At 48.7% G+C, this 13,546-nt stretch overlaps 1 protein-coding gene across 1 annotated transcript in view; it reads right to left on the bottom strand.

The window, feature by feature from the left end:
* Nucleotides 1-1,159: 1,159 nt before the first annotated feature.
* The window catches only part of znrf2b (zinc and ring finger 2b), a 31,089-nt gene continuing 18,702 nt past the window's right edge, over nucleotides 1,160-13,546 (bottom strand). The window contains exons 3-5 of the mRNA XM_023821180.2: nucleotides 4,336-4,441; nucleotides 3,770-3,851; nucleotides 1,160-3,650 (exon numbers count right to left, since the gene is read on the bottom strand). Coding sequence (XP_023676948.1) covers nucleotides 3,794-3,851; nucleotides 4,336-4,441 — 164 coding nt within the window. The 3' untranslated portion in view covers nucleotides 1,160-3,650; nucleotides 3,770-3,793. The remainder of the gene's footprint in view (nucleotides 3,651-3,769; nucleotides 3,852-4,335; nucleotides 4,442-13,546) is intronic.

Below are 13,546 nucleotides of genomic sequence, written 5' to 3' on the forward strand. Positions count from 1 at the left end.
ATTGGGCCTTTGCTCAATCAGGAAACCTCAAATTCCACCAGATAATGCAATCTGGTGTGGGGAGCCTTAACTTTTTCCAGCTGGTAAAAAATTCTTTTGACCTTGCACATTTTCTGGGATAAGCAATTGTGTGATAAGTGACTTGTTCTCCCTGAGCTGCTGTCCTTGTGGGAGGAAGGAGGTAAGAACTGAGGGCAAATGTTGGATGAAGGAAACTGCTGTCGCACCACAAGAGAAGACAGCGATTCCTGTGTAGAAACGTAAACGTGGCTAATGTTAGCAGGCTTGCTTGTCAGGGCTTACTGAATTTAAAAACAAAAGAGTAACAACTTATCATCTGATAATGTCAATACCATGAGGTACTCAGGAAATACTGGATTTCATAGTTTGACATAACTAATAGGTGGATGAAGTAAACCAGGTATATGTTGGAATGAAAGAACAAGGGAACAAGCCTTAACGGGGACTAACTTGGGCAATTCAGGTTAGGTTGGGAAACAGACATGCTCTGAGAATTTAAACTTTAAACATTCCTACAGGTTCTGCTGAAAAAGTGAAAAAGAGTGTTGTGGCCGACTTGAAGCATGTGCAGAGCGAATGGGCACTGCTCTGATAAATGCAGGACAGGCCAGTGGGTGAGAGATGATAATAATCAATTCTTTATTGTCCCCACAGGGAAATTCTTTTTTACACCTCCCCCAACTTGTTCTTTGTAGCGTACCATCCGCAAAGGGAAGCCACTCGTAGCAGCACCCAGGAAGTGAGGGGTTAGTCAAGGACCCACAGACGCACTGAGGCTGGGTTTGAACTGGCGGCCTTGTGATTACAGCCACACAGGCCTAGCCCACTACCCCACTACACCTACACGCTACCCATAATACACACTTGCATGCAAATAAAGCCATTACGGTTACAGTAATTAAGCTCGAGTAAGAATCACGCCTTTTCACTGCCATGCTGGTATTTGGGAGATGCTCAGGGAATTTAGCCATCAAGCTGAATCTACATTAAAGGACGAGCGCTGGAAAGGGATTCAGCTTTTTACCACTCATTGTTGCCATTCGTCTTCATTTACCTGGATACACGTATACTATGGGGGGGGGGGGGGACAAATGACCGACATGCTGCAAGCATTACCCACAAAAGAGCATGCAGAGACTGAAAGGATTCTGCTTGTTTATTTTCATTTTTCTGTACATGTTTTTTTTTTTTTTTTACATAAATGGAATGTTATGACACAAACAAACAAGTAAATAATCATAAAAAGCTCACGATCTCCTGGGTGCACGTTTCTGGTCTGTCACAAAGTACCATGGGGCTTTGCCTTACCATATGCTCACTCCCCTTCTCTCAGCACCCCCCCCCCCCCCCGCCTTCCTTAAACGGTCAGTCCGCTCACCACAGCCTCGTGAAGGACTGCCATACGTGTGAACTCCTGATTGCAGAGGAATTGCACCATGGTGACCAAACCTCACCATGGACCTTCAGCCCCTACTGTACAAATTAAATAACACCTTGTAATCATTTCAAAGATCGATTTTGACACCTATCCAATAGGATCGATGCAGGCTCAGGTGTGGCAAATTTAACATGAGCAGAAAATATATATGTACATTTAAAAAAAAAAAAAAATCCACGTAAAAGTTTTACATGGCATAAATATGCATTTCAACATTTCAGTTAAATCTAGTAAAGGTGCTTAAATGATTATTTGCTGCTAAGCTGAACTTGACTCTGACCTGTGCACTATTTCCCAGAATCCTCTGCACACCGGCATTTCCGGTCACATGCCAAAAACGTCCAACCCAAGGTATTCAGGCAGCCCAGAAGGACTGTCCTCCCAAAATAAGCTACATTAGGAGTTAAATCAGCTCAGTTGTTGTGATTTTTACCTTTTGCAGACAGGAAGAACAGGAAGAATTTAACGACCTCAAAATGACCCATAGGTCAATTTTAAAGGGAGAGCGACACGCTGTGATTGGCCAGAGTTACTAAATTTCTATTGGATGGCTCTCTGCTTCCCGAAATGAAAGGTTACATTAGCAGCGCATTAGCACCTTGACAGCACTTAAACCATAAAATACCACAGTTTTCCTCTGCCCACGGGCTGCTCCACATCTGTCCTGAGACTAAACACCTCCTCCAACATGCACACTCACTGGGCCCTTCTCTTCATACCACAGACTAAACGTAATCAGACCGTCCCTCGTGCATGTTTGCCAACCCAGCTCTACCACAACTCCCTGCAGCTACCCAACCTTCCCTTCTCTCAGAAATTCCCCACAGTTTCCTTCCTACAGTACTGAACACTTAGCAGCGAGCACCCCCGAGGTTCTCTCCTTCAAGACTGTCCGAATTTTGCGGCCCAAGGTGCACAGCTTTGCCAGCTGTCGGGATGCACTGAATCGTCAAATGCTCGGTGACTGCGCATTGCAACTTCATCACTGATCTGCGAGTTACACTGCCGACGTCATGATCATGACAGCCACATGGCTTACTTTCAGGGTCAAAGCTGTGCACCTCATAACCAGACAGCCCTCCTGGACCATCTCCTATGGGGGGTTGGGTTAGGGACTTGCCACCAGGGGGCATAGCTGAGCAATGGTTAGGTCATCTGTAGAATTACCTGTGCTGACTGGCCGATTAACTGCGTCTCCCTGGGGTGGGAATTCTGGAGCAGGTGAAGAATGTGTTTCACTCTCAATAACAACTTTTTATAAGGCAGGGAGTGGTGGAAGTTACGAGCATGGGTGACAAACTGTTGATTGTAGTAACGCCTCCCACAAGTGACTGATGGAGAGTCATACAAGTACTGACAGGAGGGATTATTCAGAAAAGCATTACCCTGAATGACAGTACAGCGACACAGAGTGGGAGTGGGGTAGGCACCGTGGCTCAGGGTTGGGTCAGCGACGCTTCATTCCCCAAAGAGACACTGCTACATCAGCACGGGTTCCATCAGCCACATCTCCATAGGCACCAGCAGGTCAGATGAAAGGTACCTGTCTGGTGCCCTCCTGTGGCGAAACGGAAAATGATGGCTAGGAGGCGTTTCCCTCTGGCGCCATCTGCTGTCAGTTCTGATGCCCCACGGTCTGACTGCGAAGGCACTAGTGGAGAGGGTTGTTAAGAAAGGGTTGCCTCAGAGTTCACGGGATTACAATCAAGGAGGGGATTGCTGCTCCAGCAACAACAGCTGAGACGGCCAGCCTGCTTACAGAAGCCAGCGTGAGTGTCTCTAAGCAGAAGAAAAGGGGGGGGGGGGGGGGGGGCGGTTGCTGATCCAGCAACACTGCTTCCTGATTGGACAGTTGTGCAGCAGTGACGGGGGACTGGCAGCCACGGTGGCCCCGGAGGTTGGAATGCAGTCGGTCAGCTGAGGTTGTCGTGGAGAGAGAAGACAGTGTGCAAACACAAACGTGTGAAGTGTCACAAGAGGTTCCCTGAAGGTTGCTTTCACGTGTTTTGGCACAACCAAGAACTTGTACGAACTCGTTTGGACGCCACGTACGTCTCTCCACTGTGGAGTCCGCTCTGCTGTGCGTGTGCCAGTCGGTATTCGCTGCAGTCTCCATGGCAACAAGACGGGGGAGCATAATCAGATTGCTGCATGTCGTAATTGGAGCAGATCCACAAAAAGGGAGCAAAATCTGGACGGGGACAGATCAGAAAGAAGGTTCTCCTAAATATTAGCAGGTCTATTTTGTCCCCACAATGTAACATATATATAACACATATGCACACACGCACACACACAGCTCAGCGTTACCTGTGCAAACAGTTAGGGCGTTCTTTAATCCGATGGATGCTCCGGACATGATCTGTTCACCTCAAACCACTCATCTATACAGCTGAGGGGGGAGGACAGGTTTGTTGTTAGCAAATAGCATGAGCTACAAGCAAACACAATAACAGCCATGTTGGTGACAGCAGACTGAAGAGCCTTGGGAAGCTTCCAGCCAAGACACGTCACGTCAGTTTCCAGTCTACAGGGAAGACTTTGGTGACTGTGACTGAAACGAGGCCCTCGGACAGCAGCTCTGCCTCCACCGAGGGGCTTCCCAGACGTGACCCGCTGTGGCGGGGTACCAGCCGTGCCCATAAGTCACTCTGCTGTTTTGAATGCAACACAGTAGTGCATTCATAGGGTAAAAACAAGAAGTGGAAACATTCAGCTCTGCCCGTCTCTGCTGGTGGGTGGGCTGACATGTGTTTATGTGCTTATGATGGCAGGGGCGCTACGCCACAGGAACTTTTTCAGCCCGTTGGCTTCTGCGGACTTCCCCCGGGGAGGTATGACATTCAGTTGAGCAGTGAGCAGATGTGCATTCTCACCCCTTGTGGTAGATGCAGAGGCAGGGCAGCCGTGCGATGGTGTCACCCTGGACCAGCTCCTCTAGGCAAATCGCACACTCCTCTGCATCCTTGGTTAGGACATCCTCTGCAGAGAAACAGGGGGCAAAGGTCAAGAGACATCAAGGATGCGCGCCGCTTTTCAGCCTTGCTGCCCCCTGGTGGTATGACGCAGTAAGTGCGAGCATCTCAAGACCATAAGCGTTGAGCGGAACACAAAGTTTTCAGTGAAGACAGAGGGCAGATCGCTGATTGGATAAGTGGAGAACTGATAATAGGGCACCACAGATTTTGCACTTCACCTCCACAAGAAGCAAATGCTGACGGCTCAGACACAAAGGTGATCCAACTCATTGTTGTCTGAGAAAAACTATTTCACCACCCATGCCACAGATGAGCCCCACTAACCTTTAAGAAGTATTCACCAGTGCCTGTATCAGGTAAAATCCAGTTTGTATTACTTATTCAAAGCCGAGATCTCCATTACTGGCTATGTCTATATCAATACCCATGTGAATCCATAACTTTATCTAATAGGCTGGACCAGAAAGTCTCAGTGATTGGCTGACAAATGAAACCTGGCTCGATAACTCAGACGGAGGAATGATGAATCATACCCCAGACCTGTCTGTTGAATTTGCGCATTGTCTTTGCCAAGTATCTACGAAGAATTGGACCTAACGGCATCTGCTTCATGAGATTGGTTGTAATGCAATGATAGATCATGGTTAACCTTTTAAAAGACAGCCACAAGGGGGTGCTGTTGGTCTATAATTTGACACTGCTCTCTGGATTCACCAGTTGAACATTTTGCGACATTTCCATAACTACGGGCAGAATTGGATTTTAGTCTAAATGGCAGTTTTGGCTGCAAATTGCTTAAATCACGTGGGTTTACCAGGAAAATTCAAGGAACTCAATAAAAGCCTCTGAAATTATACAGGGCTTTAGTATATAAGGCAAATAGTGTATTTCTACACCTGCTACATTTCTGAAACTATAATGTGTTTTCAAAGTTATGCCAAAATTCAATGAATACTGCAATCCTGAGGCCTTGCAGCAAGCTCTAAGGAAGCCGAAGTCCTATTGGCTCTCAGAGATGGGGGAGGAGGAGCCTGTAACAGCAGCATCGAATCACAAGCAAGAGCTCATAGGCGGCCTCCTGAACAAAAAGGACTAAGTAACAAGCTTGCGCAGGTTAGAAACTTTTCGCTCACTTTGTCTGCACCCTCCGGCATTACCACCATCGCGGCCAGCCTCACATTCAGCTGAGATTGAATTACATGCGACGGCTCCCTGATGCACAACAACAGACTCTGTGCATTACAGAAATGGTAAAAATACTACGATACTGGACTGATACCACTTGCAGTCATATGGGTCTCAGCCAGAACCACCGATTCACCACATAACACTTCCTTACTAAAGTAGGCACCATTAATCGTATCAGAAAGTGGTTATTCCGCTATAGATGATCTGGTAGCAAATTAAGCTGCTTTTCCATTGCCAAACACAAAACGAGAAATTAAGCTATTAAGCCTGAAGTTCGCATAAAGGCAGTACATGTGTATGTGTTCACACTTACGGTGATCGCTATGTGTCTCGCTGCTATCCAAGACCAGACTACTGAGCTAACATCCTTCCGTAGGGAGACACACCTGCCAATGGTGTCTGATGCTGACAGCATGAACACTCCGTTATCTCCAAATAAACACTGGGAAGGAAATCGAGTCACGGGTGCCTGTTTAAGCACCTGAATTAGACAGATATCTGACTTTCTAGCTAATTACTTCCTGGTCCTTACGCCTGCACTTTAAATAATGTGACACAGCACAATTTTCAAGTTTCTAAAAAAAAGATAAATAGAAATTGGAATGCAAAAGCTTTCACCCAATCAGCTTACTCTATGCAAATTTTAAGGTGGAAAAACACCAGTCGATAGGCTGAAGGCAGTTGTTGATTTTTTTTCCCCCCCATTAAACCTGAGCAGACAGCCTTGGCTAAATGCTACCCATAACCCTCAGCGTGTGCTGAACGTTGATTACGTTAAAAGGACGCTATAAAAGGTCGATCCTGTGTGCAGTCTTGCTCAATACCCACAAGGCATTCGACAAGACAGCGATGACCTTATTCCCTGGTTTATAAAAATTCAATTTGTTGCAGCATCTTATTAATTTCGTTAAAGGCGCGTAACTTGATCCACACCATGTGGTGCTGACGAATGGGCTGCCACCCATAACGGCACATTACAGGCCCTCACGATTCTCATCAGTAACCAAACCCTCCACCGGGGCAATTACAGCAAATAGACATCTTTGATACAACAGGTGGCACTGAGGAACGGGATACTCGCCCGCACACTCACTTCCCAGTGTTAACCACCAGTCGTCTGCATCACATCTGCATAGCTAATGGTTTTATCCACAGTGAATTAGAATTAGACCCACCACAAGAGGAGCCTATTCCTGGGACTCAAACCACTCACCTTCAGGCTACGAGTCCATGTCTTTAATGACTACGCCACCTATCAATATTTTTTTTAAATGATCTGATATTTTACCCCACCTTAACCACTCACATGCTCCCTAAAAATCATAATTGATAAAAGTAATTATAAAATAATTGATAAAAGTATCAGTTAATAATAATAATAATAATAATAATAATAATGTGTCCTGTTATCCCCTCTCTAACTTGTATTGTAACTATGTATTATTTTGGAAGAACAAGTTGGAAGAACACAAAAAAAACCCACATCCAAACATGATTCACAAAGTTTATAAAGCCCAAGGAATCGCGTCCTCTCGTCCAAATTTCCAGATCTCTCTGGCCAAGCTCAGTCTCATCCCAGATGGATGAGACTCTCCACAGCTCAAACACAACCACCTCAGTCTCCGCTGTTCGTTTCCAGCCTTGAGCACCTGGAGTCAGTCATGTTCATCTGTTACGCATTTCAACTTTCCGTCTGGAAGGACGTTAAAAGATATCTGACGATAGCTGCCCTCGTCGCCGTTCTCTATTATTTACAGAAACCACCACAGTAAGTAATAATTGGCTGTGACTGCTACTCTCAGTCAAGCTACCGGCACAGGCGGTGGTGGAGCCCTGTGCTGACAAGGCCCCGCCTACACAGGAGGGTGGATTCACTCCCAGCACAGTGTGGCTGAGCCAGGCGCAGAGACAGAAATACTTTGCTACCAAATATAACGGGGAGGCTGGTGTCACCTTCCAGTGCCGCCTGCGTCGACTGCACGGCAGACTGTAGAGCATGACGCCGAGCAGCCTGCCAACACGCTACAGGCTCGCGCGACATGAGATGCACGTCCCTCCTACTACTGGCGTGTCCTGCGGTGCTACATCCTGCAAAATCCTGCGAGGAAACTGGTGTATGAACAAGAGATGCTGTGCCAAGCAGCGCCTGGCTGCGTGTGTGTGTGTGTGTGTGTGTGTGTTTAGCACTCATGCTAATGCTAAGGCACAGGATTCCAGTGACTGCCAACTGCCCAACCTCCCCCTTGCCCACCCCAATATTAAGACTGGAGTTATGACAACCTCTGTCTGACCCTGCTAGCGACACAGTGAAGGACACTGCGACCCAGGCACATGGGGAATCTGCAGCAGGCACCAACCTCACTACAAGAAGTAACTTAAAGAACAAAAGATCTGAAAATGTATAGATGCACACGAGTTGCTTCTACCTACTGTGAATGACACTCCACACTGCGAAATGTCCAGAGTAAAGACAGCACAGCCAAAAGTCTTCTACTGTTGCTTTTTTGCCCAAGTGGGATTTATTGTTTTGCATCCATGTCACCTCTGTGTCAGATTGTGCTGCCCCTTGTGGGTGGGAGGCTACATGACAAGGGCTCAGCAGTAAGTCACCTGACCTACCAACAAATTCCCATCCAAACCAAACCAAGCAACCGCCGACACCCCCCTCCCGGGCCCCCCCAAAAACTCTGAGTGGGGTATGTCTGTTAACCCCCAGCATAGGCACCCACCCTGTACCCCCCCCCCCCCCGAGCTAGGATGCTGCTGCCGTCACCGTGGATCTTTCCAGGCCGGGAGCCTGCCCAGAGCTCCAGAAGCCAGCTCTATTCTCCTACTCTCAGAAGGAAGCTATGCTGGTGGGGGGAGTGGGGGAGGGGGGTGCCCCCAGTGCTTCTACCACCATCTGACCATTTCTGTTTCAGTCCTTTTCTATTCTGGATGGAACAGCAGCATCCAAACAAAGCACACTACTCTTCAAACTGATGTGAATAGAGCAAGACCACCCGCCTGAGAGATGCACTTTACAGCTGCGACGAGGAGGGGGGGCCGACCCCAGGCTCGCTAAAGGACAGGCACCACACAACACCCCACCAGGCAGACTAATAAGCCAGGGCTGTCCTCGCGGCATTCGGGCACCATGCACTACGTTAACGGCGATGGTTAAGCCACGGCCGATCTCGCCGTCCTTATAACATGCTGCCATAATGCGGTGGTCATGACTCAGTGATGTAATGTCTGGCACATGGCAAGGATTGTTAAAACCTGCTGCTGCATCGCTGGCCAGCTTAACGGACTCATCCTGGAAAAGTTTCAGGGCTCATAACAGCAGAGCACAACTATTAATATGACTGGGGGCTCAGCTCTCCTAGCCAAGCGGCTTTCTGACTTGGACAAATAAACCCCCCTCCCCCCTTCCTTGAGATTGGGGGGGGGGTAGGGGCGCGTCTGCCTTTAACAGTGGCGCAGGTGAGCCTGTCGGACACTAATCGGGGAAGCTGCCAGTGGGCCCTTCTCCACCCTCCACCTGTCAGGACTTATCCAGATAAATCAGCTCAATGAGGATGATCGAGACAAAAGCTTTTTGTCTTTTCCTTGCCTGAACCACTGAAGCAAGCGGTTTCTAAATTCTTTTGGACAGGAGGCAGTAGCTGAGACAATATATTTAGAGCTAAACCCGATTATCTAACTCTCCCTCTGCCTTTCTCTCTCTCTCCCTCACACACACATGCACGCAGCATGAGTTCTCTGGATTCTGTGTAGTCAGTGACGCCAGCTCCAGAGCTAATTAAAGTTGATGAGAAAACAAACCGGTGATACTCTACAGCTGACAGGCATCGACTTGGCCACCCGTGGAAACTTCGGCAAGAGGAGCCAAAGCCCGAGCAAGCAGGCCAGGAGCGAGCTAGAGGCTGGGGAGTGGGCAGCTAGCAGAGCTAGCATTAGCAAGTCAGCCTCCCCCACCCCCCATGCATGGGGGTAGGATGCAGGCCGAGATGGGCGGCCTCCGCTGACCCGCCGCGCTGCTGCTCTTTGCAAACTGACCTGCTGCTTCACCTGCCACCTCCCATCTGCCCCCAGATGGCCATGAGCTGCCAAGTGCACAGCACCGACAGCCACCACTGGCAGAACCCGCTCTGTTCCAGTGGAACCAGACTGCTCGCATACTGGGGACATCCAATCAAATGTGTTTTCCCCTAACTAACACTAGTTGGTAGTAACACTAAAAGATTACAGGTCAGCCATAGACTGCCTCCTCACCCCCCAGACAAAAAAGAACAACAAATTACATTCCTCAAAAATCCAGGAAGTCAGACAAGAAAACTTGTGGCCCTTCAAAGGAGGAGCCTTGACAGTTACCCTAAATTGAGCATAGACCCCAGACCATATAGGTGCGAAAGAGGATGAGGCCCTGTGCTGCTGGGACATGGGGGCTGGCAGGTGCATTGTGGGATACCAGCTGGTCCACCCCAGCCTCTTTGCCCGGCTTATCAGCTCTGTTCGTGACCGAAACTTAAAATCTCTAAGCTATTAACCTCTGACTGGCTAATTTGGCTTAATTTGCTTAATAATCAGGTCAAGTGTTTAAATGCTCTGCACTGAAAACGGCCCACCGGGAACCAAGGTGAAGAGTCCGACCGCAGTCGAGAAGACAGCAGCGCACTCACTCTGCGGGAGCTTGGCCTTCCAAACAGGCCTGAGGTCAGTCACCTGGCGGTTTTGGCTGCCGGCTATGCTCCAAGCAGGCCCTGCTTCTCTGATCTGCTCTCAGTCACTGTTCAGTCACTCCGGCTACATTTCATCTTCAGGGTGCCCATTAGCATGTTGCTAAGCTACATTACCCCACAAACCACTGGGACACTTTTTTTTTTTGGTAGTAAATGGAATCAAAACAGGAGAGCAAAAATTATCTACAGGAAGATAAACATTCACTCCCTTTCCAAGCAACACCTCCCCCCACCCTACATGCATAATGCCGCCGAACATGGGAGCAAAGTGTAAAGTTTACGACTGCATTTCCAAGCAACAGCCACATGAATCCGTTATCTCAGGCTACCCACATGGAGACCAGGAAATGGACGCTTTCAGCGGGTCAGGGAAACGGCCCGGGTTCTGACGTGGGCAGCTGAGAAGTGAGGGCAATCAAACGGAAAATATAACAAAAATAATTATTACAAAATAGTTTCCAGGGTGCAATATTTCAGCAGACCTAGCAGTCGGACAAGACGGTGAGATAACACAGGTCACTTGCTTTTACGCTGTAGGGCTGCACCAGCGTGGTGGACCAGTGGGGTCACTTATCGATATGAGAGAGAGCAATGGCGGCGTGGACGCCCAGGGGTCAGTATCTCAAACGCCAGCCTCTACAGCAGGGCTATTGAACTCACGGTTCTCAAGGGCCGAGCCCTGCTGGTTTTCCAGCCTTCCTTTACCCGTGAGCCAGGTGTGAAGCCTCTGGCCAATTAGAATCAGTAATTATTAAACTAACTACCTGGGAGAACTGAAAACAAGGCCTGGATTTGGAATCGAGGGCCTGAAATCAATAGCCCTGCTCTACAGCATGCAGCTTGAGAAAGGACGGCAGCGGCAGGACAGGGACATTTCTGGATGACGGCAAGCATTCCATTGCAGTTATACTACACATACCAGGCAGGCCCTGGTCGCTTAGCCACAGGCGCTGCAACGATGAACTGGGAATCAACGGCTACAGCGCTAATTAGCATTAGCATCACTTCACCTTCCATGCTGGATGGCAAGCCCATACGTCACATGTGAATCCCTGATGCACCCATCAAAGTGCAGCTATTGCTTCACAGTGAAGAATGCTACACAGACCCTCTTCAACCAGCCTAATAATCTTCACTTACAAAAGCCTTGACATGCTCCCCGAAACTCCTCCCACATGAGGATGCGCGACATCCGCGTCCTCGTCACCCAGCATGCCTCTTCGCTCTGATAGTCCCCCTGGAGAATGATTCAAACATCCCAAAGCATACAACGAAAAAACAAACAATGTTCCAATGTCACCACAACACAAAACTATTATTCCCCTCCCCCCCTAAGAGAAAAGGTTTACAGAATACTTTAAGGCAGAGGTGGCCAATCTTATCCGCAAAGGGCCGGTGTGTATGCAGGTTTTTGGGATAACCTGTAGGTCAGCTGTTCAAACCCAGGTGTGAGGACTCTTCAGCCAATCAGTCCTCTAATTAGTAATATAATTAAGGAGTTGCAGCGAAAACCCACACACACAGCGGCCCTGTGCGGATAAGATTGGCCACCCCTGCTTTAAGGAAAACGGCCAAATATGAATAAGGTCTTTTTCTTTGAAAGTCACCAATCTCTTTATGGCACCTAAAGAAGAGTCTGTAATATCTGCAGCCTTAAACTTGTCCAAGCACAAAGTCCTATTAAAACGTATAATTAAACTGCTGCATAACCCTACAGGCCTCGACTCTCTTTTCAATCCTCAGAGTGTGGGCGAGATGCCCAGCTTCTAACACGATCCTGAACGCGTGCTCTACCATGCCGATCCATCCGTGACCGGCCGAGGGAAAGCCTCTCTTTCTGAAGCGGCAAAGGCGCCTTGCCGTTGAAATGTTGTGACTGGGCAGATTCCCATCGCGGTGCCACACACGGGGCATCTAAACAAGCAACAGAAAGGCCAGCAGGCCAGAAAGACAACCCAACGCAAAGCAGAAGACGGTAGAAGCACTTTACTCCTACTTTACATATACAATAAAATGTAAATATTCAGCCTACTTTAGTGCACTTATCGTACCTCAGTCTCTACACGAGCTTCAAAACAAAACAAAACAAAACCCAGCCAAAAGCAGGTTAGACAAGCCAGTGTTCAACAGTCACTCCTGGACAGCTCAGAGTATCGCTTCTCTCGGTGCTAATCAGCAACAGCCACCATGTGGTCATCGTGTGTCGAGCTGGGCAGAGCAATTTGTAAGTGTCTAACGTGTTTGGGAAATCTCCTCATTTATCATGGCTGCTGACTTGGGGGGGTTCAGTCTCGATGACAGTGGCGTGGGTACAGCGTGTCCTCCTCAGACAGCCAAGCCCGCCTGCAGATATAGATTTTCACGGGCAAGGCAGCCTCTCACACAATCTGTTTTCTCATCAGCTTTTTTGCATTCAGTTCCTTCCACCCACGGCAGGCCGTCTGCCCCCAGCCCATTCCCTGCACTTGCTGGCCATTGTGACTCTCTGTTGGCTCCGTGATCAAGGGGGTAAAAGACCAAGCGTCTCAGATTAATCTGGCCTCACATCTGGAAATGCAATCTCGCTGTCCTTCCTGGACAAGCCTTTAGAAATATTTCTTCAGACTTTCCAACCGAGGTCTCTCTTGGGTGTCTTAGAGCATCTAATAGACTTACAGGAATCATGGAAAATGAGAAACAAATCAAAAAGACACCCAAAATTGGAAAACCTCATGAAAACTACAACTTGTGGGGGGGGGGGGGTTCAACAGTGTTATGGGGCGTTCCCGCCCCCCATCATTCACTCTGAGCACCCCCCAGAGAGGTGTAGATTCTCCAAACACCCCCCTGCCCCCCACCCCCCACCCCCCAAGAAGGCCGGCACACGACACGCTCCCGGGGGCCAGTGGGAGGATGTGCACGCCTCAGCTGGTAACCCTGCCAACTACGTTGCCATGGAGATCGATCTGTTTACACTCCAGCGGCGGTGGCGGTTGATGGCATCAGCTGACAGATGGATAATTAGCCACGTGAGATGCTGGTGTAATCACTATGGGGGAATCAGATGTGGGCTGGACCATGTGGGGGAATCGGGGGGTGAGAGGGTAATTTCAAGTGTCACACAAAGGAAAGCTGGAAGAGGATTCGATGGGGGGGCGTGGGGGGGGGGGGGGCAATAAATAAACTGAAAATGAGAGCAGACACAGGAACAGTCACAT

The sequence above is a fragment of the Paramormyrops kingsleyae genome, chromosome 9 (assembly GCF_048594095.1).
Source record: "Paramormyrops kingsleyae isolate MSU_618 chromosome 9, PKINGS_0.4, whole genome shotgun sequence".
In the NCBI taxonomy this organism is placed as follows: Eukaryota; Metazoa; Chordata; class Actinopteri; order Osteoglossiformes; family Mormyridae; genus Paramormyrops; species Paramormyrops kingsleyae.